Genomic DNA, 25624 nt, shown 5'->3' on the forward strand with positions numbered 1-25624 from the left:
TGTTCAAACAATATGCACTGTTATCCTCTTATTTTGAAAAGTGATTGGAGGGAGCCTAACCGGCATTGCCATCAACTTTGTTTAGCAATTGGAGTAATACAATGAATCATGCTAGAGTGTACATCACTTCAAGTAGTACCTAATGGAATTCTGGATTGATGATTGTATTCTTCTTTTTTCTCGAGCACAGAAAATTACCTGTTAAACAACTTGTTAATCATTGGCTGAAAGTATCAAGGAATTGATTTTTATGTTCTTCCAGTCTGTTTCACATATTTTAGTTCATTTCATGCGAATTTTCACTAGTCTTATCTCGATAAATGCAAAGATTATTCTGTTAGAAACAATATGATACATCTGAACTCAATTATGCATCTAAACAGGATCTAATTTTCATCAACAATAAGCCAATATGAAAATTGAAAATCGAAATGCAATGGCAACCGAAGGGCTGACCTAAGTTGGAAACCTGACGCCCATGGACTTGAGAAAATCATCCAGCATATCATGCTTGTTCTTGAACGATTCTGATAATAGTTCTTCGATGTGGCGAGCCAGCAAGTGAAATTTGAAACCTGACGTCCTTGTTAAACCCACACTTGAAGGGTTTCCCAAGCCATGGGCGTTAGGAGGAACAAGGCTGTTCTGGATTAGGCACCCTTCGACTCTCTGTTATTTCAGCATCTTGAAATGTAATTTCGATCGACCAAGGATGAAGGATGGCTGTCGCCGCTGCCGTTGACAGCACCCCTCCACCGTACGTCGTCCCTGTATATCTGGACGACGTTGTTGGTGGCTCAACGAGACCACTTTGGCCTCTTGCTCCACCCTCCACCTCCTCACCGTCGCTCGACCTCCAACTTCGTGTGGAGTCCACCGAATCGGGTTCCCTCCCGGACGAAGCAGAAGCAGCAGTCCATGGCTGGCCGACCAAGCTGTTGATCCCCGCAGATTCTTATCATCTGAGACGGCATCTCTGCTTTCTTATCATCTTCTTCTTGCTCGCCTTTCTCCTCCTTCCTCCCTTTGCTGAAACAGAGTCGTCCCATTTGGTTGTAATGTGCAAAGTAGAGAGAAGACGAAGAGAAGGATATATTGGGGATTATAATGTATTATTTTTTTAAAATGTAAAAGATAAAAATATTATTCTATATTTTTTTTTCAAAAAAAATAAAATAAAATTATTTGTCAAATATTTGTAGTAGCTGAAGTGAAGGAAGTCTATCTATCCGCAACATCGGCCATCCTTCGTCCGCGGCCACTACTTTTGATCTCCGCATGGCCGCCTCTTCCGCGGCTCTCCTTCTCCTCCCCCTTCTTCCCAGTGGCGGCTCCGCCGTCCGACGCGCTGCCGTACGCTGCGGCGTCGGCCCCACCTCGTCTCCAGCGCCCCGGCAAGGTCTGGGAAGCAGAAGGCAGTGCCTCCTCCTCCTCGCCCTCTCCTCTGCCACTCTCCCTCCCCCGGCTAGGTCAGCCGACATCCCGCTCTTCGGGATCAGGAAGAGCATAAAGAAGATCGAGGAGGAGGCAGAGGAGATCGTGGAGGAGGGGGAGAAGGCCCTGCAGAAGGGCATCGTGGCGGCGGAAAAGGGCATCGTGGCAGCGGAGAAGGAGATCCAGGCAGCGGAGGAGGGGATAGTGGCGTCTTCCAGCCTCGGCATCGCAGACGATCTTCTCCAGGCCGGTGCGGTCGCTGGAGCCGAGGCCATCGGGGTGCTCGTCGCGGTCTCGGTTGTCAATGGCATTCTCGCGCCGGAGAGCTGAAACCCTAATCGGGTTCACGTTTGTCAGTCGATCCATCGGGTATGTGTTGAATTCTGTAACTACTATGTTAATTCCTTAATCTGAGCGATTCTCGTATCCTAAAATTACGCTTCAAGCTGTATGAACGAAGTAATTGTGTTTCTTCTCTTGCAGCAACGAATCATAGATTTGTTTAATGTTGATGTGTTTTATATTGCTTAGATTGTAATATGCAAGCGATCGGAGTTCCGTTGATCTTGCAGTTTTCTGATCTGTTGTCGATCTATCACAAACTGTGATGATTTCAAATATTTGGTAGAGATATCGTTCGTGTTTTGATATCTATACACCTCCACTTGGTCTGTAGCAGATAAAATCTTTTTTTTTTTCTTCATTCATGTGAGAAATTGAAACAAAATGCAGGAACAAAAATCCAAAAAAAAGGATGTAATTAAAGTAGCATGGGGTTCGTTTTTGTTCTAACTTCGATACTTTTCTTGAAAATTTTGATCTTCCACATTTCAATTTAGCTTCTGCTTTCCTTTTTTCTCCAGTTTTGTCCAAATTCTCTGAGATTTATCTAGATTTGGATCATGAATCTAATAAATTGGAAAAAAAATCATCGAAATTTGGAAACTGAATTGAGATATTTGAAAAATAGAATTTGTTAAAAAAAAATGGATCTATAAATTTTGAACTCATAATTTTTAATGAAAATTTGCTATTAAATTCTGTCTTATATAAAATATTATAAACGAAAAAATGTATTTAAAATATTAGCCAAGGAAAAAAGTTATAAAGGCATCTCAGAGAATTAGAGGCTCTATATTATATATATATATATATTCTCTAATGGAACCTTCCTTGATAGTTTTGCATTTAAATTGTTTTTTTCCCAAAAATTTATTTAATTTATATCGAGATTTCAAAATGTACATTTCATTTGCAAAGCTATGTTTATGCTTTATTTCTCATCCAAATTATATACTTGAAGCACTAGAACTGAAATAAATGTCATCTTGTCTCAAATGTCTTCTAATAAAAATGTTTTCCTTCTATTGTGTTAATCACATGTATTTCCAACTCACTTATATTTAGTCCTAGTATTGAATTAACCTTTTTTTAAAATTTTATATACTATTTACAAATACTAACACCATTATCACACTTTAATATTCTCCCACCTTTGTTCTCGAATCTTGGACAATAGTGCAGCGGCAAAATAGTTAATAGTTTATCTAAACATCTACAGTTTGAATTTCAACTATGAAACATTTTATTGCAGGACATTTTATTGCAGGACCTTAGTTTCTCCTGACACCATCTTCATCTTTTATGCATGTAGTTTCTGTTGTGTATTTCTTGTTAGACAAATCTTGTTTAGTGATGGGGTGTTCGAACTTTGGGCTTTCAATGTTTTACTTTGCATAATCAAAATATTTAATGTCTGATTCAATTTCCCCGACCTGTTTATTTTGTTTTACTTTGAACATATTGTAACGACCCGGCCCCTCGGCCCCTTGGGCGGCCCAACTAGCGGCCCAATTGGCGGTCCCTTGGGCAGCCCCCTTGGCGACCCCTATGTCGTCAATCGACGACCCTCGGCCGTGTCGTTACTCACTAGGACTTTCCACCCCTGGCCAGTGGATTTTTGCCTCCCCAGAATTCGAACTCTAGACCTCCAGGATAAGTACTAGAGTTTATGAATCCTGGTAGCCAAGTGAGAAGCGCTCACTTGGCTACCAGGATTCATAAACTCTAGTACTTATCCTGGAGGTCTAGAGTTCGAATCCTGGGGCAAAAATCCACTGGCCAGGGGTGGAAAGTCCTAGTGAGTAACGACACGGCCGAGGGTCGTCGATTGACGACATAGGGGTCGCCAAGGAAGCTGCCCAAGGCCGCCGGCCGTTGGGCCGCTGGTTGGGCCGCTCCAAGGGGCCGAGGGGCCGGGTTGTTACAATAAAAAGGCGCCTTTTTATTGTAACGACCCGGCCCCTCGGCCCCTTGGGCGGCCCAACTGGCGGCCCAATTGGTGGCCCCTTGGCGGTCCCTTGGGCGGCCCAACTAGCGGCCCAATTGGCGGTCCCTTGGGCAAACCAATAATATGACCAATAATATGACCTAGAATGATGGGAATTTGAGGTATCATGCCTTGTAGACTGTCAATTATTATTAAAAATTTAGGAATAGTCTTTAACTCTTTCTTTTCGTGCATTCCTTATATTGGAAAAATGAAGGTTCAGATGTAGAATGAATGCTATATTTTCTGTATAGAAAGGATCAAACGTCACGGACGTAGTGCACATCCAATACCATGCCCAAAGCCAAGCCCAAATGACAATGGTTGAGCATTAGGTTATGCCAAGACAATTGCCATGAAAATTTATCTAAGCTGTGAACATGAATTCCTAACCCTATATGAGCTCAAAAATAAAAATAAGATTCAAATAGCCGATCTAAAATAGTTGGGGTAATTACAGACTGATGATGATGATAAGTCCCAGACTTGAATTGGTTTATCCTTTTGAAGCCCTTGGAACTAATAAAATAAACAAAAATTACTAACTACCTAGGCAACATTATTTTATTCTCTTGATTTCTTGAAATAATTAAGACTCATAATATCGTTTGAATGAGGATGCAAATTGCATCCTCATTGATGCAAGGAGAGATATCATTTTATCCTTGGTGTCTCCAGTTACAAGTGTATGGAAGTGCAGAAGCATAAAATATGAAACCTGAGGGTCATCTTTTCCTTCAAAACTTATGGTTTTTAATCAAACACCACTATAAGAGTCATATCTGTTAAAATTATTATTAAGTATTATCAAAGGTATCAAATTGCTAGATTAAATATTTTACCTATTGCCGTCTGGAGATGCCTCTGTCGCCGCTAGTCCCAAACATTACCTAAATAAAGAAAATCCGAAACACCAAAATCGAAAGGTATTATATACCTTTTCTCTGATACCAATAAATTGATATCAGATAAACTCCGAAAATCCATAAACCCGAATGACTCGGAACCTCGCTCTGATACCAAATAAATTGTCACGCCCCGGGAGACGGCTGTCCGAAAATTTCGGCAGCATCTCCCCTGTAACAATTGCAATTCCCTGAATACATATATAACAATAAGGCCAATACAGCCTATCCATAACAATCTATGAATTTATAACGATAGATAAACAAAATAAAGTAACAACAATGTCACATACGAATGCACACCATAAGATAAATATCAAAATATAAGATGATCCACACTCTAGCATAGAAAACATATTCGATAGGAATACCAAAGAGAAAACCTGCGGAAACAACCAATGTACCGAATCCAAATACTACAATGAAAGTAAACACCAAGAGTACGATAACAAAACAACCATACAGAATACCATAAGCGAACTAAAACCAACTTTGTCGCCAGGGGGACTAGCAGCGCGGCTCTCTCCAGATAGACATCAACCTGAAAGAAAAACATATAATCCAACGGAGTGAGTTCAATGAACTCAGCGGGTATATAGTGGACATGTATAGTAAACTATCCCTAGCAGTAATAGTCATGCATGTATAATCTACTGAAGGTAATAAGAATGCATAACTGAAAAACAAAAGAAGTGCACATACTAGTACCCGATAACCATGTAAAGTAGTCCATAACAAATATATAAGCCTCCTGTAAGTGCATGTCAAACATGTGCAATAACCAAATACAGTAAACATAACCAAAGGCAAGTGTAATCATGCAATATGCAACATGTAGATATGACATGTCCTGGTCACCCTGATGCCCGTCTGATCCATCACCCATATGTGAGGTCGCGTGGGAACTATGCCCGTCTGATCCATCACACTCAAATGGTGAGGTCGCGTGGGAACTGTATCATACCCGTCTGATCCATCACCCATATGTGAGGTCGCGTGGGAACTATGCCCGTCTGATCCATCACACTCAAATGGTGAGGTCGCGTGGGGATATACCCGTCTGATCCATCACCCATATGTGAGGTCGCGTGGGAACTATGCCCGTCTGACGTCACTGCGTGGGTATGGTGGTGACCTCTGTGCACTCTGACGTCACTGCTACTGCGTGACCGAGTGGACAGAATGCTGGCCAGCATGTAAAAATGCAGAGATGCTACGTAACCATAATATATGCAACAGAAATAAGATGGCATATATCCAATGAACAGTAAATCTATCAAGATGCTAATATGCCAAATGAATAGCAGATAATAGCATGGTACCAATAACAAGAGGTGATAAATGCTCAACATAGACATATGTAAGCAAATAAAATTACTGCCAGTAATAGTAATCTATACATATCACAATAAAATACCCGCCTTCAGAAAGTGGTCCGTGTCAGAAAAGAACCTCCGTCTAGAACTCCAGTTCACTGTCCTGTAATTAGAATAAATAATAAATCCTAAATACAATGATATATATATTTTTCCATTAAATAAAATCTTAATCAATTTAAGATTTATTTAACCTCCTCTAAATTTACCTATATGATTAATCCCTCTCTTGCTCAGACTTGGAGATAAAATTTGATTTCCTAGTGTTCCTATAGAAACCACAATCTGCCTCGAGCTTCGTAGCTATAGAATTCATCAAGAAAGCATTCTTAGTAAAGTTCTAATCCCTAACAATTTCAATAACCCTAAGCATAACCTACTGAGCCTTTTGGTTAAATTACATAAAGATAACAATTGGTTTCATAGATTAAACCAAGAAAGTAAGCACCTAAAATTCTTAGCACAGAAAGAAGGCCTTCGAAGCATCAAGAACTTCAGCAATATGACACCTATGAAACCGAAAGACTAACAAGCCAAAATTTAATCTTACCAAGATCACACTGCTGATAAAATTTCTGAACCTCTGTACCACACCAACCAACTCCTCAACAGCCGATATCTAAAACCATTCCACAGATTCAACCAATTTTAACATCACCAGCAAATTCTCACGAATCCAATCATCGATTGAAAACCCAAAACCTTACCTCGTTTGAAACCCTAGGACTTGCCCAACGACGAAGGAAGGCGACGGCTCGCTGGTTGTGAACGGTGATGCAGTGGCTGTGGGTTGCGACTAGGGCACAGAGGAGAGGAAGAGGGAGAGGTGTTGGCTTCTTCTCCACACAACGGCGCTCGATCCGTGGCCGACGGCCGACGCTGTGCAAGTTCGGACACGAAGGAGGAGGCGACAGCAGCCGGACGATCGCGGAAAAGGAGAGGGCTTCGGTTCCACGAGGAGAAGAAAGGATTCTTCGGCTCGGCGGAGAAAAGGAGAAGAAGAAACAGAAGAAGGGGCAGCGTCGGTTTCACGGAGGGGAAGGAAACGGCATTCGCCGTTTTCGGGCGGAAGAAGAAAACGCTCGTGCGTTTTTGGGCGGAAGAAGAGGAATCGCGCCGAGGGGGGGGGGGGGGTGTTATTGGATTCCTAATGGGTTTCGGATTTTTAAACCCGAAATCCATTAATTTTATTTTTTTTTTTTTTACCGTATTTTACACATATAACATCATACAAAGTCACATCTTAATTTAAAATCTCCCGATCTTTAGATTTTCCTAAATCCTTGGGCCTGATACTAATTTATGACAATTGGCAAAATGAGAAAAATAATAGCAAAGATTGCTGACTCAAATGTCTAACACTCGTGCCATTCAAACCTTGCAAACTTCTGTTCTTAGCTCGCAGAAACACAAGCTCGAAGATTCAACCAAAAACAATATCTTATTACACGACAATAAAAACTGCAAGCATCATGAAGCGGCTCCACAGTTTACATCCTTATCATATCGGTCTGTTTCTTTATCGAAAAACCTCATAATATGCTACTTCCAAATATCCAAGAACAAGACGAAAGATATACAAAAACATTATTATTTTTCATGTTCATAACATAATTTCCTTCGTGCCCCTCACCTTTAGAACTGTTAATTTTCATTGGCTTCAACTGCTTTGTGCTCTGATAAAGCCTCAAGGCCAGCTGCTACATCATCTGCTGAACTGCCTTTATTCTCGGTGGCAATGGCCGGAACAGCAGATTCCGTCACATTGGAAGCACCAGCATCTGAACCCTCCGTCACCGTAACAGGCACTGTCTTCATAACCGTACCCACTTTTATGTATTTGCTCATGAACTTATTTTCCCAGTCCTGGAGGGCCTCAAGCTCAAAGGGGCCAAGACCAGAGAGATCGCCAGTCAAATCCTTTGGTTCAAATGACATCTTTGCTAATGCTCTACTGGCGTCCTTACCAGCAAACAATGCGTACGGACCACCTGGTCCATAAAACATCCTGTGGAAGTGGAAGTGAATATGGCAACATGTGAGTGTGAATATAAGAAGAATGACCAACAATGCCAATGAGGATGTATAGAACATATAAATACACTCGTGTTTTTCCAAAATAGTTTGTACTGCCGACACAAAAGAATTCTCCCAGGTAAACGTAGAATTCAGTCAAAAAAAGGGAAAAAAATCCAGAGCAAGTAGACATTAGATCCACCAAAAGATATTATGTCGACAAAGGAGGTTCCTATTGCCTACCAATGTTAAGAACATGGGCAAGTGATAGAAACAGGAGGAGGAGAAAAAAAGAGAGGAAGGGGGCAAAGATATTTCTGCCATTTGCGTAATTGGAGAGAGAAGATGAAGAGTATATTAGAATATTTTTAAAAAAATAATGATCAGTGACTGCTTGATCTCTGTGTATTAACCGAGTGTTTGTTGACCAGTCTGTATGCGTTAATGAACCTTCTTTGTCTTTCCACCCATTCTAGGAAGGAACTATGGAGAAAATGTACCGTAGACTACCATGTGGCTTCTTTTTCCTCAGGTCAAATTTGCACAAAGCCATTGCCTTTGAAAAATGGTAATTTGCCATCTAGAATCCCACCAAATCAGGTCTCCTTTTCTCAACTAAAAGTCAATACCAAATATCAACCACATGGTAATCAAGTTGGTCATGGAAGTCAAAACAATTTATTGCAAAACATATTTTTCCTTTCATATTTTTCATTTTTTCTCCAGTTGCTTTGCCTCACGCTAAGAACATGGGAATGTACTAAAGATGATGATAATCCCAACATGAATGTGTTTTTTAAAATAATAATACTGAGAGACAATTCTGAAAGCAGCTAAACTGTTAAATGAGAGAAGAATGTGTTGTTTGAACATAAAAAAAAATGATCAAATATCACTAAAAATGAGAGGATATGTGTGTTCTTGCAGGTTTGGGATCGTATGAGCAAATACTCGCCCGACCTGCCCCTTTGCCACTATTTTCATCTCTTTCTCTCGCTATCTCTCTCAATCAGTGTTAAAGTTCCAATTTTGTGAGGTATTCGCAAACTCAATGCCCAAATCGAAGAGCCAACTTGACTACTGGAATAAAAATTTTCTTCTAGCAACGAAATCGAAGTCTTTCTTGAGATTGAAAAAAAATAATTAAGAAATAACCGAAACCCTAGCAACACAAATTAGTTTAGGGCAAGAAATTTCAAGGGGGAAAAGAGCAGAATTACCTGCTCTGCGAAACGTCGTAGATCTGACCCTTGATAGCCATCAGGAGCGGCTTCTCGCGATCGGAGCCGTCGTAGGCTCGGAGCTCCTCCTCGGTGACCTCCCCGAGCTGCACCGGCGGCCGCAGCGGCTCCCGCTCCACCACCTCGCGCGCGTGCGCCTGCGGGGCAGTCGGCTGCGTCTCGAAGAACCCCGCCACAGTGTAGTATATCGCCGCCGCCAAAGCCAGTACCGTGAAGAACGACGCCAGCGACAAGCCCGTGTAGGTCTCCACCGCCTGCCTCAGCGTCTCCCACGCCTCTCCCACCGCCATGATTCTCCAAACACCCTCTCACCGACTCTCTCTCTCTCTCTCTCTCTCTCTCCCTTAAAAAGTGGATGGTCAATTTACGGGTCCTTGCTTCGTCGGCCAAACCTCAACTGCCAATAGCACCTCGCCTCGTGGCCCACATATCACGGAGCAGGTTTGGCAATCCCCGCATTTCTTAGAATTCAAAACCGTCCGTCCGTGTGGTCGAAGGCGCATCGACTACAATCTTAATGCATACGTGGCAGTCGACAAACGGAAAAACAACCTGCTGATTTTCAGTGCTTGTTGCATCTGATCCGAGATTCCGAGTGGGCGAAGCTACATCCGCGACGGTATGGTTACGCCGTCAACACCCGTGGCGACACGGTAAACTTGAGCCATTCCCACCTAGTTTGAACAATAAATGTTAAATATGTTTTCAAATATAAAAAAATGAAATTAAAAGCTTTATATAAAAACTTGACCCATGCCCACCAAGTTTAATTTGATGAATAAAAATTTATTAGGATATGCTTTTAGGTAACGTAGCTTATTGAAAAATTAAACTATTTTGTGAAAATAATTTGTCGTATAATAAGCATTTTTTTAGGGAGTTGTCTCGAACCGGGCCTAACATAGCTCCCCACGTGGACCGGAGAGCGTGCTGAACCGGATCTACCCGGTGATACGTCATATGACGAGCAGAGATCCGTATCTAGAACGATTGTCGTGCATCAATCGATTTACCTTAAACGTGTTTTTTCCGTCGGCGTGTCTCTTTCTCAATCTTAATCAATTACTACTTTTGCCTTGTCGATCCGTATATATATACCCGGACGATCTTTCTCCCTCCATCAAATGCAACAGTCGATCTTCTGCTGCACTGGATTGGATTCCGATGGCGTCATCCAGTACTAGCGCCAGCCACGGCGACTTCACCAACATCGATCTCATCCGCCACCATCTTTTCGCCGATCTTCCACCCACTCCCCCATCCTCCGCCCGGCCCCCACCGCTTCCCACGGCCCCGGCGAGCTACCACAGCGACGTAGACCTCCGCAGCTTCCCCGAGCTTTCCGTCCCCATGATCAGCTTCACCTCCGGCCGACCCCGCCGTGACATCATTGGCGATCTCCCAGCCTCCCTCTGGTTAGACTGGCCGCGGAGCCGGCCGCCCACTCAGGACGACGGTCGGCGGTACCGAGGCGTCAGGCAGCGGCCTTGGGGGAAGTTCGCCGCGGAGATCCGCGACCCCAATCGCCGCGGCTCGCGGCTCTGGCTCGGCACCTACGACACCGCCGTTGACGCCGCACGCGCGTATGACCGCGCGGCGTTCAAGATGCGTGGCCGCAAGGCCATCCTCAACTTCCCCAACGAGATAGGCTGCTCAGCAAGATACGACTACCCGGCGACCAAGCCGGCTGTGGCGGCGACGACGACGATGGCGGTGGTGAAAAGGAAGATGGAAGCGGCGCTGGCGACGGACGAGGAAGCGACGAGGAGGGTAATAATGAAGAAGGAGCCTCTTGTCGAGGCTGAAGTCATTGAACCGGCTCCGTCGTCGACGTCTCTCTGCCCGCTGACGCCGTCAAACTGTGATTGGGATTTCAGCTTCGAATTTACAGAGGAGGACGATAAGGCAGCATTCGACGCGCCATTATCTCCGTCCTTTGCCCAGTTGCTCAGTTGCTTGTGAACTAAGAGCCGAAAGAATAATGTACCTACCTGTGCCGGAGATCTCGTAGCTAGAGATAATTTAACGAGTAAAAATCTTGAAGCTAGCTATAATTCACATTCCTGTATTCCAGTGACAGTCTGGACACTGTTGACTTTTTCTTTAAAAGTCGTCCACGATCTTTGGACTTTTGCGGGACGGCCTTTGGACGATTTCGCTGCTTCATCCTAGATCGGCCCTCTTCATGGTCAACTCCTGCACCACTTTGGCTAGCTCGTGAACTGAGCCTCGTTGCTAGCTTCCTATCGAACTACAAACTCTGTGAACGGCATGGCGCGTTGACCCAAGTGTCAACGCTATGATCTGTGAGTTCAGCTGGATCATCCCTACGCGTTTGAGCAGCTGGATCACTTAAAAAGCTGTTTTTAATAAATTTATCATAACATTTTGATTAGTAAATCCATTGGAAGATTTTAAAGTGGTAATAAATTTGCCAGGGAGTTAGCTAGATTTCTCTATCCTCTTCCATGATTTACTCTGATTTCTGCATATCCTTCCCAGTTGACTTTGATAGATTCTTATTGACATAGTGTTACTTTCACCAAATTAAGGAAATGATCGATATCCAGAAACAATCATTCAAAAACTAGGAGAGTGTTTTAGAAAAGTAGCAAACGATGATGAGTAAAATGAATGTAGACAAAAACCTAATGGGTCATCCATAATGAATTATTGGGATCAATTAATTGGAACAAAGATCATTTCTTTAGTAACATTTGATTCCCTATATATTTATTTCTTCTGGTTTAGTTCCTATATCAATTCATTAGGTATTTAATTAGGAGAGTTTAATTATTAAAACTAGTTTAGCTAATCCTTTCTTGGCTTTATATCTAGTGAGTGAATAATTTATTATTTTGTTCAATGGTTACAAAATCTAACAGTTTTTTTTTTTTAAATTGTGCAGTTAATCACTTATCGATCGAGAGCTTCAAGTATTTGATTGAAATGATATACAATTGATTACACTTCTAAAAAAATAATAATATTTGTGATATTATGAATCGAATAATGAATTATTTAGTAAAAATGATACATATTTATTGTAATATGTTTTAATCAATGATGTTTTTTTCAATCGAATGGTTACTTAAATATACAATGAATTAAATTATAACACTATTTTAATATACAAGAATTGTAGTCAAATTTCTTTTCTCTTATAAAAAAATATTTATTAAGACAGGTCATAATGCCTTAATAGATATTAAAACTTTTACCTTTAGAAAATACTCTCTAGTCATTTCTATCATGTGCTAGAGATAAAAAAATAATTATTTTTTAAAAAAAATAGTCAACCATATATTTTTTTTAGACAAAGACATTTATCATCTAAATAAATTTTAAATATTATCATCAAGTGAAAAGATATAATTAAAATTATCTCATAAGAAAACTAATTCGTAAGATAAACTTTATTAGCATGTTATACCACAAGGCAAATTCATATATATTTTTAAAAATAAAGTTATCATAAAAAATAATTCTTAAAGGTATAAAATAATCTATCTTAAAAGAGGATTCTTGTTACAGTGTTTTTAATCCTTGATGACGATACATGGCACTACCATCTGCCAAAAAATTGGAAAAACAATGAGTAAAATCAATCGAAGAAAACTCAAAAGAACAGATAAAAAAAGAAAGAAAAGACAAGATGTTTGATAACAATTAGTGGATTAGGTCAAAATCTTTTATCTTTTTCTTTGGAGTAGTGTAAGATGAGGCTGCACACACAAACATAGTTTCAAGTTTCCAAACAAGGTGAGAAATCTATTCAAAGTGGACACTAGGAACTCCACTGATTGAAGTTTTACCCCTAAAAACCAAAAGAAAAGATAAAGAAAAGAAAAGAAAAGTGGACCTTTAATTCTATTTGCCTCGGCTAATGTGTGTGTATTAACAATTGTTCAAAGTGTTGAAAAGAGCCAAAATGTTATAATAAAAAATAATTTACAGGCTCCAACTGAGCTAAGTATAAATACAGTGGGAGTCTAACTGGATGCTCAAAAGTGCATACCAAACAGCCCTTAAATGAGCATCAAGTTAATTTCCAGTTAATTGAGACCTAAGTTTTCAAGTTTAATGAAATCAAAATTATGGTTAATTGAAATATATATGTTTGTTGTTTAATGAAATCCAAATTATAATTAATTTGGATTAGATAGACTAAATTTAGTCTATTGGGTTAGATAGACTAAATTTGTCATGTCAATTTAAGGAACTAGAGAAGTAACTTTTTTTGGGTTGGCAACTTAGTCAAGTCAATTAGTTGGGCAAATTGATTTAGACAAACATATTCATTAGATTTAGGACAAACAAGTAGGTATACGATATTAGATGAGAGAAATTAATTAGTTAAATCGACAAAAAAAAACTAATCAAATGGGTCAATTATAAAACAACTAGTTAATTAATTATATCATCCTTTTGTTACAATCAAAAAAGAAATAAAATAATATAATTTTTAATCCATTTTATTTTTTATTACTATTTCATTTTAATCAAACACAGTGCAAATGTCAAATATCCAATATTAACTTCGAATAATGTTTTTTGTTGCCAAAAACTCAATCATTTCCCTAGTACAAGTGCTTCACTAATGCTTCTACTTTTTAGAAAATGATCATGTAAGAAAGAATTCATCAACTAAAGTAGAATCTAATTGAGCAATTATGCAATTGTATCTCAATCCATTTTTGTAACTGTTATGGCGACGCTTGCTTTGTTAATTATCCTTAGCTTGTATGTTAACACTGCAATTTGTTTGTGTTCTTTAGGAATAGATGAACTGTAAAGGTACTTTATGGTTCTTTAGCAGCAGGTGTTTTCAGTATCTTGATTATAATCTAATTAAGAACTTTGCATGTTTCACTAGCCAATTCAGTTTTACTTTCATGTTTCTGATGTCGGTTTTACTATTTAGTGAGTTCGAGCAAAAATATATAAAAAAGATTCATGTTGCTTTAGCAACAGTTGGAGATCAAGAACAAGGCACTCCACAATTCAATTTATATTTTTAAATTGCTCGAGTTCAATGAACCAGAAGAAACGGAAAGAGTTAGAGATTTTTGTTGAACTCGACTTTCCTTAAAAAAAAGAAAAGTTTGGCAAATCTTTACAAGCAACTTAACTTTGATGAGAAATGGAAGGCAATCGATTTGGCTCACCCTCTGAACCAGGAGAAGACATGAAACAAAGAAGAAGCATAAACAGGGCTTCTAATAGTGCAGTTAACTGCAAACTCATACATAACTAGATATAGAGACACTTCATAATCCTCAAAAGATGAGGGTTGCTTCAATCTCAACTAGCTATCATCTATCAGGCATTTCGAATGGATTGTTGGCCTCACTTTGTCCGATTTTCAAACATTACTACTCAATTACTTTTTTTGAACTAGCTTAACCTTCATTGCCATCTAGGGTTTTGTTAATTAGTTTAGGTTTGACACTTTAGTGACTACCCTTATGATCACTTGGAAGAATTCTAAGTCAACCACTCTTATAAGGTCTAGTGATCACGAAATAGTAATCATAAATTTACTTGGGTCATTATGCTAATATAGAATCAATTCCCAAAACAAAAAAATTAACCTTCTTCAGGTAAATACAAGATTGGATTGCCTTTTGAACAAAATGCAACGTAACTTTGGAATTGCAGAAGAGAGTTCGATCAAAGTAACCAGAAATCGAATGACATTGCTATGGTGTAAGACGGAGAAATTAAGAGATCTATGATCTGTGCTTTGCTTTGTTGCATGACTTGTGCAGCTGAAAATAGAGACAGGAATGACTGAAATGCAAATTTTGGTCAAAAGCAAGATCATTCCAAACCTCAATGAAATTTGTTGCTTGATTGATGATGCCATTTTCTTTCATTCATCCATTAGGATTGCTTCACTCATGCCCACTAGCCGAAGAGTGGAGGTCATAACAAAGAGCCAAGAACAATTTCCTTTGTTGTCTTTTGAGATTTTAGCTAACCTAACCTATAGTATAATCTATGGTGTTATTGCCATTAAATGAAAAAGGCTAAGTAAATAATCTTTTACTACTCTACCTTTTTCTCTTTGCACCAATATATCTTTTAAGGTTTGCATTAGAGTAGTATTAAGCCATTAGCAATGCCAAATCCACCCACTAATGCACTCAATTTAATCTGAAACCTTGGAGCACTCTATAAATTGCTGTTTCCATCCTTTAGTTTGTGCCAACCTTTACATTCTCAGCTCTCCAAAGGTACAAGTTCTTTATCAACTTAAGAATTCCATTCTTTGATTAGTCTATGAGATCAACAGTAGCATGGTTTCTCAGTCAACGAGCAAAGTGATCCCAAAATTTGCAAGCTGAACTTGCTTAAATCCTGCTTGTTTGCTTCTCGTTATTTTTAATTATGGGCTTTATACTATTTTTTCTTCATTTAATATATAATTTAAGAAACATGTTGCTCTAATCTCATAAGCAAAGTGATCCCAAAATTTGCAAGCTGAACTCACAATCTTCTTCTTGCTTAAATCCTGCTTGTTTGCTTCTTAGCTTGTTATTTTTAATTAAGGACTTTTACACTATTTTTTTCTTCATTTAATAATTTAAGAAACATGTTGTTCTAATCTCGACATGTGTCTAGATGTTCAGTTATGATAGCTTTGAGTGTTTTGTGTTCCAATCAGGTTAGAATGATAGACCAAAAAAACAGGGTTTTGGTACTTGAAGATTGAACAGGAGCTTCAAGGATCATATTAACAATACAATCTTTGTCGAAGCATAGATTTTTCATGCAAAGATCAAGTGTTGATGTGTTTTTGGGACGTTTGTTGCAGTTTATATTGAAAGATACTCAGAATTACCAGGAGCTTAACCATGGCTCTTGCTTCCATTCCACAACTGGTTTTGGGGTCGATTGCCTTCACCACGTTCTGGATGCTGGCTGTGTTCCCCGCCGTCCCCTTCCTGCCCGTCGGCCGCACCGCTGGGTCTCTGCTCGGAGCCATGCTCATGGTCGTCTTCCAAGTCATCGATCCCGAGCAGGCGTACGCCGCCGTCGACCTCCCCATTCTAGGCCTCCTCTTCGGCACCATGGTCGTTAGCATCTACCTGGAGCGCGCACAGATGTTCAAGTACTTAGCCCGGCTGCTGTCGTGGCGGAGCCAGGGCGGGCGCGACCTGCTCTGCCGCGTCTGCCTCGTCTCCGCCCTCGCCAGCGCGCTCTTCACCAACGACACCACCTGCATTGTGCTCACTGACTTCGTCCTCAAGCTCGCCAAGCAGCACGGCCTTCCCGCCAAGCCTTTCCTCTTGGCGCTCGCGTCCAGCGCCAACATCGGCTCCAGCGCCACCCCCATCGGCAACCCGCAGAACCTGGTCATCGCCGTCGAGAGCAAAATCTCGTTCACCAAGTTCTTCCTCGGAGTGCTTCCCGCCATGCTCGTCGGCGTCGTCATCAACGTGGCAATTCTTCTCCTCATGTTCTGGAACCAGTTGGGAAGTAAAAAACAAGGAGCCGAGTTGGATGCAATCTCCGAGAGCGAAGTGGACGGGCACACCTTCTTGCCGGCGAGGATGTCGCACCCTGATCCATCGGAGGGGAATGCCTCCGACAACGATGACGTCGAGAAGAACGTATCTAAGAAGGGTTGCTACCAAGTTCAGAAGTTGGTGCCAAAGAAGGAGGCGTTCTTGAAGACCTCTGTTTATGTTGTGAGTTTGGGGATGCTGGTCGCTCTGCTGGTGGGGCTTAATATGTCATGGACTGCCATTTCTGCTGCTTTGATACTGGTCGCCATCGACTTCAAGGACGCCGGACCCTGTCTCGATAAGGTAAATACCCTGTTTCTTAACCCCCGAGGTCATAAAGAGAAGCTGATTAAGAATTTCTGTGTTCTCCTTCAGGTTTCATATTCGCTGTTGGTGTTCTTCTGCGGGATGTTCATCACTGTCGATGGATTCAACAGGACCGGAATTCCTAGTGCATTTTGGAACTTCATGGAACCTTATTCGCGAATTAATCATGTGAGCAGCATGGCAGTGCTCTCCATCGTCATACTGTTGCTCTCCAATTTGGCATCCAACGTACCCACTGGTGGGTTCAGGACTAATCACACACACACACACACACATATTTATATCCATTTGTCGGTTTCTTGAAATAATGGAACGCACGTCAACTTGCATGCAGTGTTGTTGCTGGGAGTTCAGGTGGCGAAGTCGGCGGCGGCGGTGTCGCCCAAGTACGAGACGAGGGCGTGGCTGGTGCTGGCGTACGTGAGCACCGTCGCCGGCAACCTGTCGCTGCTCGGATCGGCAGCGAATCTGATAGTATGCGAGCAAGCGCGGCGGTCGGAGCTCCACAAGTTCAATCTCTCCTTCTGGGCTCACATTGTGTTTGGGCTTCCGTCGACGCTCATCGTCACCGCCGCCGGGCTTCCGTTGATCAGAGGTTGACCGGCCAACTATGTACAAATGGATCCGGACGATGTGTGTGTATCCAGATGTTATCTAGAATTTCTGTTCCAGTTGATTGGCAGAGTAGTTCGTTCGCGATCAGTCACTATCTATGGACTCTCAGTAGATGAAGTTAAACAATGATGTACATGTTATTCTCTCTCGTTTGCCTATAACTTAGTAACTTCATCATCTGCTTTATAGTCATTTCAACGGAAGTAATTTTGCTTCTTTTCAAAATCGACCAGAACCCAGTTGCTTCCACCCTCCTCGAGGTAAAGTTACAGAGTTTGACCGCAACGTAGGGTTTCAAGGTTGAGGTCAACGCAAGTTACTATATGTAGGTCAACGCCGAGCCGACGAAGACGAAAGCACTCGAGCAACGCGTCGCTGTGACGATCGACTGGTCGTAGACGGCACCAGGCTCGCGGTGAGCGCTCGAGCTCTCGCCTTAGACTTGACAGAATGACAGGCAGTCGTGGACAGCACCATGCTCGTGACGAGTGCTATTTCCATAGAGAAGAAGGATAACGTAGTTATTACTATATATATCTATATTTTGACTTTGAGCCAAACAGAAGAATTTGATTCGCGGAATCAAAAAGAAGGATAACATAGTTAATAGATAAGTATGAAATAAATATCTTTTAATTCTGTGCTTTAGAAAGTCTTAGACTCTGTTAAACAACTTGAAGTGCAATAGAAAGTAAATAAAGCTACATTGCAACAAACAAATAAAGCTACATTGCAGCAGCTCAACTGCAAATGGAAAGAATGGAGACGTAAAACACTGATTACAAAAAGGACAGACTCAAAAAACTACAAATATCTATAATATAATTAAATAACATTAATTTGATAAACTAATACTTTAAAATCTATATAAAAATCCATTTTAAAATTCAGTATAAGGAGAGATTAATAATCCCTCCGCCGCCAGATGTCTACGCAGTGTGCGGCACCCATCTGCTTCTTAATGATGCTTATTTATGGCACTAGATAGCGATTGAATCTATCCGACGCGCCTGTAACCATGACTCCACGTTGCGACTTGTGTTTAAATCATGGGATCTAGTTGGGTCCAACTGCATTTGGTCATTCTTTTCTTCCTCGAGCACAAAACCCTTTTTTCTTTTTTTGTTGTTTTTTTTTCCTATTAGTAGATATATAGTTGCAAATAGACATTAGCAAGTCGCCATCCGAAGACTGCTTAGCTTGATGAATTTGGCAAAGTAACAGTTAGCATGAGCAATCTTTCCGTAGATCGATTGACTTGACCCCCATCTCGCAAGTCATTGTATAAATATATGATTGGATGTGTCCACGTCTCCAATCTGTCCAACCACCACACCACCTCTGAAAAAGAGGTAGGGGGGAGCGAGATCCCCCGCCATGGCAGAGGAGCTGCAGCCTGTTGCCGACGAGGCCCTCGCCGTCCCGGCCGTCGTCTCCGTCCTCTCGACCATCCTCCAGCGGCAGGCGGAGCGCAACGATGGGGCCTCCAGCGGCCGCAAAGCCCCGTCGGCGTTCCAAGGCGTCCGGAAGCCGTCCATCTCGGTGCGCCGCTACCTGGAGCGCATCTTCCGCTACGCCTGCTGCAGCCCCTCCTGCTACGTCGTCGCCTACATCTACCTCGATCGCTTCGCCGGCAGCCACCCCGCCGTGGCCCTCGACTCCTTCAACGTCCACCGCTTCCTCATCACCAGCGTCCTCACCGCCGTCAAGTTTATGGACGACATGTACGTTTCTTAATTTATTAATGCTGCAATCGATCGAAGCTCGCAATTGCATTGCTCAGTAGTGCTTCTTAATTTCCTTCACTCTGTTGTTAAATTTGTGATCCCATTAATTGCCACCTCTCTCTCTACACATGCCAACTAAGAATGAGTTGGGCATGCCGTCAAAAAGGATTCTGGCTGGCAGCATGTGGTTAATAAAACAAAAGAAGAAGAAGAAGAAGCAAACTTTGGTTTAATTCTGTATGTTCGATAGGTTAATTGTGAAGAGAATGATACTTGAGACAAATAATTGGAGCCATTCGTCAGAACGCCCATTTCATATATCGGAAAATTGACAATGATAGGGCTTCCTTTAGATATATGGTATCTTCAAAGAACCAATTATCAAATCAAATCACATCACATCACATCAAGTAGAATACAGTAGTTGCAAGTAGCTAAGAGTACTGTTGGATGAATTGGCTATACGATTAACTCAAGAACACGATCGACAAAGATTTCTAATTGCTTGAACACTTATAATTTTAGTCCATTATATATACGTGCAGATACTACAACAACGCATACTATGCTAAAGTTGGGGGGATCAGCCTAATGGAGATGAACTACTTGGAAGTAGATTTCTTGTTCGGCATAGGCTTCGAATTGAATGTTACTCCTGTCACCTTCAGCTACTACTGTTCTATTCTTCAGAGGGAGATGTGCAGAGAATCACTTCCTTCTCCTGCTCCTGCTCTTGCTCCTGCCTCAAGGTCGCTGATCTGTTGCTTGGCTGAGGAAGAATCCAGCAGCTGCCAGCTTGCTGTATAGATCAGCCTCTTGATTAGCTCTATGAGTAGTGTACCAGTCTCTTCTTTCTCTTTTCGCATGTGAACTATGACTCAAACCTTTCTATCTGCCATTTCTGATCACTTTGTTGGGCTGTGCATACTGTTTGATTCCTTGGCATATTATCAACTGCAGTTGGATCAAATTTTCTTGATACATTTATGATCGGCATGACTTGTGAATCGATCAACATAGTGTCATTCTGCATGAATTATCTTCTTTTTTAGGCACACAGGTTGCTAGTGGAGTAGAATTCTAGCATGATCAGGGCACCCAAGTGGTGCATGGTGGCCTTGAGAAGCCGATGGTGAAGATATGGTTATTATATATATAGGTAGGAGCATGCATGAGGTGGGCCTTGTGCCCTACAATTTTGTAGTGAAGATGCAGTAATGATGGAAGCTAGGGACATTTAATTTGGAGAACATGGCTTTGGATGCATTTAGTTTGCACCACTCTCTAAACTAATAAATATCAAGTATACAACCTGGCCATTTGAAGGCCATGTGAGCCTCCCCTGAACATGCAACCCTCACATGACCTTATCTGACTTGGCCTACCATGGTTTGCAGTACTAAACCAGCTGGTAGATGAACAGCAAAAAGGAAGAAAAAAACTTTTAAGTTATATATATAATTTGTTGAAGTTACTGTGATAATCTTTTTAATTTCGGCATTTTACTGAACTGCATGTAATGTCAAAAATGAATCTGATCCGAAACATATATCAAATTAGATCGAGGGTTTGGATTTAGATGGATTTGCGTAGACTTGAATTTAAAGTTTAAGGATTTTTTAAAATTAAATTAAATTTTATTTTTAAAATTAAGAGTTTTATGTACATTAATATCTAATGCTAATATGATAACGATGAAGTATTAAGATAAAAGTGAAAAATTATGTGAGAAAATTATAAAAAAAAGTTTATTTTTGGATTGATCGGGTTATTTGAGTTAATTTATTTGACTATCCGGATTCAGTTTTGTTTAGGATATTCAGATTGAGAATTTTTTATAATATCCTTATTTCGACTTGAACTTGCCTGATTCTATTCGAATTGACACCCTTAATTGCTTAAACAAGTTTCAGTATTATTTAAATCACATATCCAACTTTCATAATACTCTAATAATATATTAATTATATTCCTGAAAAACTCTTTATTTTTTTTTGCTAAGGTCAACTCTTTTATATCAAATTACTTAAAAATCAAAATCAACCTATTTTTAAAAACCTCCTTAATATATTTATGCCATCGGATCTAAATTTGATAACATAGATTGAAAATAATAAATTTTTAAATTTATAAAAGTTTAATAAAATTTATTATAAATTTATTATAAAACTCAGAACAATAATACTTACTAACCAACATTATTAATGATTTTTTAAATTAATTAATTAATTTTGAATGAAATTGATTGATAGATTTATAGAGAGAAAAAAAAGAAGTATTTTGAGAATACAAGTACACGAGTATTATGAAAATTGAGTAGGTGATTTTAATAATATCAAAATTTTATGTGGGGTCAGTAAAATGCCGTTTAATTTAATTTATCTTTTATCAATTTAAATTGTAAATATATCGTACATTTATTATAGTTATAGTATAAGTTACTCAAAGAAAAGAAAAAAAAAAAACCTAAAGCAAGTTTATTTATGAAACACATGGTTACTATTCAATTACACGCGTTGCAGAAAAATTTTCAATTTAGGAACTTTGATTTGATAGATGTACGTTTCCATAAAATTAAACTTCCTTATTATTGTATTTATTTATTAATGGAATATGATGTTGGAATTGGAATTTGTAAAATAAGAGAGAGAGAGAGAGAGAGGACCTGTTCAAAGTTCAAGATGCATCGATCTGTCTATCGCCGGTAGCAATCGAAACCCCAGAGCGGAGATCTCGATTTCTTCCTCAGCCTCTTCGGCTTCCATCTTCATCACGTTGATCGGAAAATGGCCGCCGCCGTAAGCGCGTCGAATCGTTGCATACCGGATCACCCTCCGTATGCCCTGGTAATTTTCTTTTTCTCATGAATTCAAAAACCCTTGTTTTGTTGTTTTCTTTTATTGATTGGGCCTTGCGGCGGATGCAGATGATCGCGGCTGCAATCCACCACTTCGCGGAGGAGGAAGGCTCGACGGAGGCGGCGATCTCCGATTACATCCGCGCGAACTATGACGGGCTTCCATGGGCTCACGACCGGCTCCTCCCGTACTATCTCTGCAAGCTCACTCGCATGGGCGAGTTCGTCCAGGGCGCGCCCGGCCGCTATGTGACGGCTCACGACGACCAAGCATCGCCTCCAACGCAGCCGCCAACCGAGCAGCCCCATGAACCCGCGTCGATGGCACTCTGCCCTTACCAGGGCGTGGTCGCTTCCGCTCCGCCGCAATTGCAGCCTTCTTTCAGCCCTAAGCGTCTCGGACGGCCGCCCAAGAGGGGCGGAGTCGGAAACCCTGCTATTGATCGACAGTGCGGATCAGAGTCAGCAATGCCGCCGCCGCTGGTGGTGATCAAGAATGGCGACAACAATTGCAGTGGTTCCTTGGGGCGCAAGCACCGTGGTCGCCCTCCGAAAAATGAAAGAATGATCGACGCTGGTGCGATTGCCCTCACCAACTATGACCACGGCCGATCGAAAACAGAGTTGATACCTCTGCCAACGACAAGGGATGGTAAGATTCTCGCGCAATACGAAAAACATCATGACGAAAGATTAGAGTGCGTACTCGCTCTCCCTTGCCAAAAGGCATCAATTTCTGGCAACAGCATCCGTGGTGAGGTCCAGCGTCACGAAGCAGTGCCAGTTAGTCCTGCAGTGATCCGTGGAAATACTGGAGACAGTGGCTTTGCAGTTCCCAAACGCCGAGGTCGCGGCAGACCACCCAAATCAGGACGCTCCCAAGAACAGGTACGTCTGATTTATTCAAGAGGCAAATTGGTTAGTGATATCTTTGTGGGTTCTTCAGTTTCAAATTAACTTGGTTGCATTACACTGACCAAGACATTTTAAACTTGGTCTGTTGGTGAAATTGAAAAGAATGAAAAAAAAGTAGCCACTTTTACGAGAAACATAAGCATAATAATCCTTAGGATTTGCTTTTGTAGTTGATAAACAATCTAAATCATGTCTAACAAACAACACTTGGTAGAATAACTAGCTAGCGAACTCTTTGATGTTTCCTATTATTGCTGCAAAATTTTAGTGCCATAGCTTTGGAACAGTCAAGTTTACTGCCACAAAACAGTAACTTGAAGTCGATCATGTTCTATATTATTGAAAACTTTCAAAATTTATCCATCTAAGATTCAGTCTGGAGACAACTTCCATAAATCAAGGAGCCATAGTACATCTTTATTCTATAAGTTATAATGTAGTTACCTGTAAAGATGAAGCTATGAAAATTAGGCTGAGCTGAGCTTGGAAAATTTGATTGATCTTCCGACTAAAGATTTGTAAGTTTGAATGCATCAATATTATTGGAATTTGATTTTGATATGTGGGCTCTTGGATGACGACAGATCCATGGATCTTCATGATTATCATAATTAATTATCTGCCATGTAAATGGTATTTTATATGCGGTAACAATGTCTTTACTAATAAATCTCAGACTATATATTATAGTGTTGGATACTTTATACCAAATGAGCCTACAAACAGTTTGTTTATGAATTATCCACACGTTTTTCTCATAGCTGATATTACCTAGTTCATGTTTGGCATTTTAATTAGCAAGCAGACAAAATGTTCAAGCTGATCTGATTATTAATCGGGCATATAATCCAATACCAACCTTAGTTATGATCTTTGATAATTTATAGTCCTAACAGTAACAGTAAATGAGCCTACAAACAATAAGCTTGTTGATGAATTTATCTTATGTATGTTATGGAGCTGAATCTGATATTGCCTTGTTCATGTTTGGTATTTTAGTTAGCAACCAGACTAAAGCCTTCAAGCTGATTTGATTACTAATCTGACCCATCAAAGCCATTGACAATAAAAAGAGTACGTAATAATTGGAGTATAGTGTCTAATTCCATCTGCACTTTGATGAGTCGCAATGTAATATTGAAAGAGGAGCACATTGATGGGTTATCTAGCACATGCATTCTTGAACTTGCACATGCTGCGTTCTTCTAACAACTATAGGATGTCAACCAAGTTGATATCACTCCATGAACAAAGCTTTAAAAAAAATAAAGTTGACTCATTGGTGCGCTTTTGAACATCTTAGTTCTGCTTAAGAGCCATCAATTACCTAAAGGTTTTGTTAATAAATGCATTCTTAGTTATAATGCTTCTAATGATTTTTCCTGAGTATTTAGTATTTGTTAATTTACTGTGAGCTGCCTGCAGGAAATCCCTATCGCTCGCATTGGAACCCATGCCGTGGCCATTATCCCCGCCGCCGTCCCTGCTGTCGTGGAGCAATTGCCTCCTTCCATGCCTAAGCGCTGGCGACGACGGCCCAAGGACTGCAGATGCTGCAGCCCATGCAATGATACCCACAGGGAACCAAAGTCCACACCGCTGCTGCCTGAACCTGGCCCTCGTGACGCCGAGCCACCCCATGGCTTGGCCATCGTCGAGCAATTACCCCCTCCCTCCATGCCTAAGCGCCGCGGAAGACCTCCCAAGAGCAGAAGCAGTGTCTGTAACGATAACGGCCACACTGGACCGAAGCAGGCACTGGCACCGCTGACTACAGAGATTAGTAGTGTCTGTGGAGATGGTTCCTCGGCGGTGCGTAAGCGCTGTGGACGGCCGCCGAAGAGGAGGAAGATAAATGACACAACACAAGTTGCGGATCGTAATGGTCGTCAAGGACAGGCGCCAGCAACAGCGGACGTCGACGCCTCTGTCGTCGTTCCAATCGGTGAGGCTCCTACGCTCCGTAAAGCTCAGAGCGCGAAGCGATTGGAGTGCGTACTCGCATTGCCGCGCCAAGAGCCACTGTGGACTGCTACCGTTGGAGGGACGTTGAAAAAGAAGCGGTTAAAACGGCCGCCGAAGGAGACACCATTGGCAACGTGTTGGAGGTAGTTACCGTGCATAGAGGTGGGGGACGACCACCCAAGCGCCGGCGGTATGGCTTGCTGCTTCCTAAGTTTCAGATAACTTTATTTGGAAGCGCTCTTTATGATCTTTAGTTTCAGATAACTATGAGTTCAACGACAATGAGTAGGATTTTTCATGTTCAATTGGTTTGTGTTAGCTCTTTTTTATATGTTAAATCGATGCAAAATGTCTTTAAATTTCAAATTCGCATATAATATATATATTTTTAAATAGAGTTGGA

At 41.0% G+C, this 25624-nt stretch overlaps 6 protein-coding genes and 1 long non-coding RNA gene across 7 annotated transcripts; 5 read left to right on the forward strand and 2 right to left on the reverse strand.

The window, feature by feature from the left end:
* Positions 1-1221: 1221 nt before the first annotated feature.
* LOC141843740 (uncharacterized) lies at positions 1222-1940 on the forward strand. Its single transcript, XM_074731769.1, has one exon. The coding sequence runs from the start codon at positions 1279-1281 to the stop codon at positions 1762-1764; it is 486 nt and encodes a 161-aa protein (XP_074587870.1). The 5' UTR covers positions 1222-1278; the 3' UTR covers positions 1765-1940.
* Positions 1941-4901: 2961 nt separating this feature from the next.
* Positions 4902-7144, reverse strand: LOC141848712 (uncharacterized). The gene is made up of 4 exons (XR_012603541.1): positions 6752-7144; positions 6595-6663; positions 6090-6147; positions 4902-5209 (listed from the first exon to the last, which is right to left on the reverse strand). It is a non-coding gene; the product is annotated as an uncharacterized LOC141848712 (long non-coding RNA).
* A 322-nt stretch (positions 7145-7466) lies between these two features.
* On the reverse strand, positions 7467-9614 carry LOC141845423 (membrane steroid-binding protein 1-like). Its single transcript, XM_074733484.1, has 2 exons — positions 9281-9614; positions 7467-8052 (listed from the first exon to the last, which is right to left on the reverse strand). The coding sequence occupies exons 1-2, from the start codon at positions 9589-9591 to the stop codon at positions 7689-7691; spliced, it is 675 nt and encodes a 224-aa protein (XP_074589585.1). The 5' UTR covers positions 9592-9614; the 3' UTR covers positions 7467-7688.
* Positions 9615-10465: 851 nt separating this feature from the next.
* LOC141824951 (ethylene-responsive transcription factor ERF105-like) lies at positions 10466-11310 on the forward strand. Its single transcript, XM_074712301.1, has one exon. The coding sequence runs from the start codon at positions 10466-10468 to the stop codon at positions 11261-11263; it is 798 nt and encodes a 265-aa protein (XP_074568402.1). The 3' UTR covers positions 11264-11310.
* Positions 11311-15521: 4211 nt separating this feature from the next.
* Positions 15522-17893, forward strand: LOC141830589 (silicon efflux transporter LSI2-like). Its single transcript, XM_074717996.1, has 4 exons — positions 15522-15540; positions 16122-17118; positions 17191-17380; positions 17477-17893. The coding sequence occupies exons 2-4, from the start codon at positions 16162-16164 to the stop codon at positions 17740-17742; spliced, it is 1413 nt and encodes a 470-aa protein (XP_074574097.1). The 5' UTR covers positions 15522-15540; positions 16122-16161; the 3' UTR covers positions 17743-17893.
* A 1199-nt stretch (positions 17894-19092) lies between these two features.
* On the forward strand, positions 19093-20465 carry LOC141846675 (cyclin-P4-1-like). The gene is made up of 2 exons (XM_074734715.1): positions 19093-19481; positions 20030-20465. Exons 1-2 carry the CDS (start codon positions 19135-19137, stop codon positions 20289-20291), a joined length of 609 nt encoding a protein of 202 aa, XP_074590816.1. The 5' UTR covers positions 19093-19134; the 3' UTR covers positions 20292-20465.
* Positions 20466-22181: 1716 nt separating this feature from the next.
* Positions 22182-25537, forward strand: LOC141846127 (uncharacterized). The gene is made up of 3 exons (XM_074734124.1): positions 22182-22330; positions 22411-23229; positions 24682-25537. Exons 1-3 carry the CDS (start codon positions 22271-22273, stop codon positions 25366-25368), a joined length of 1566 nt encoding a protein of 521 aa, XP_074590225.1. The 5' UTR covers positions 22182-22270; the 3' UTR covers positions 25369-25537.
* The last annotated feature ends 87 nt before the right edge of the window (positions 25538-25624 follow it).

Source organism: Curcuma longa, chromosome 1 (assembly GCF_044706935.1).
Source record: "Curcuma longa cultivar G26 ecotype Majalengka, Jawa Barat chromosome 1, ITB_CL_G26_1.1, whole genome shotgun sequence".
Taxonomy (NCBI): Eukaryota; Viridiplantae; Streptophyta; class Magnoliopsida; order Zingiberales; family Zingiberaceae; genus Curcuma; species Curcuma longa.

Bases quoted from the DNA above. Each gene is read 5' to 3' on its own strand.
- LOC141843740 (XM_074731769.1), top strand. From the start codon at position 1,279: ATGGCCGCCTCTTCCGCGGCTCTCCTTCTCCTCCCCCTTCTTCCCAGT.
- LOC141845423 (XM_074733484.1), bottom strand. From the start codon at position 9,591: ATGGCGGTGGGAGAGGCGTGGGAGACGCTGAGGCAGGCGGTGGAGACC. The intron at 8,053-9,280 runs GTAATTCTGCTC...CCACTTCCACAG, and splicing joins TACGACGTTTCGCAGAGCAG to GATGTTTTATGGACCAGGTG.
- LOC141824951 (XM_074712301.1), top strand. From the start codon at position 10,466: ATGGCGTCATCCAGTACTAGCGCCAGCCACGGCGACTTCACCAACATC.
- LOC141830589 (XM_074717996.1), top strand. From the start codon at position 16,162: ATGGCTCTTGCTTCCATTCCACAACTGGTTTTGGGGTCGATTGCCTTC. The intron at 17,119-17,190 runs GTAAATACCCTG...GTTCTCCTTCAG, and splicing joins CCGGACCCTGTCTCGATAAG to GTTTCATATTCGCTGTTGGT. The intron at 17,381-17,476 runs GTGGGTTCAGGA...ACTTGCATGCAG, and splicing joins GGCATCCAACGTACCCACTG to TGTTGTTGCTGGGAGTTCAG.
- LOC141846675 (XM_074734715.1), top strand. From the start codon at position 19,135: ATGGCAGAGGAGCTGCAGCCTGTTGCCGACGAGGCCCTCGCCGTCCCG. The intron at 19,482-20,029 runs GTACGTTTCTTA...ATATACGTGCAG, and splicing joins GTCAAGTTTATGGACGACAT to ATACTACAACAACGCATACT.
- LOC141846127 (XM_074734124.1), top strand. From the start codon at position 22,271: ATGGCCGCCGCCGTAAGCGCGTCGAATCGTTGCATACCGGATCACCCT. The intron at 22,331-22,410 runs GTAATTTTCTTT...CGGCGGATGCAG, and splicing joins ATCACCCTCCGTATGCCCTG to ATGATCGCGGCTGCAATCCA. The intron at 23,230-24,681 runs GTACGTCTGATT...AGCTGCCTGCAG, and splicing joins CAGGACGCTCCCAAGAACAG to GAAATCCCTATCGCTCGCAT.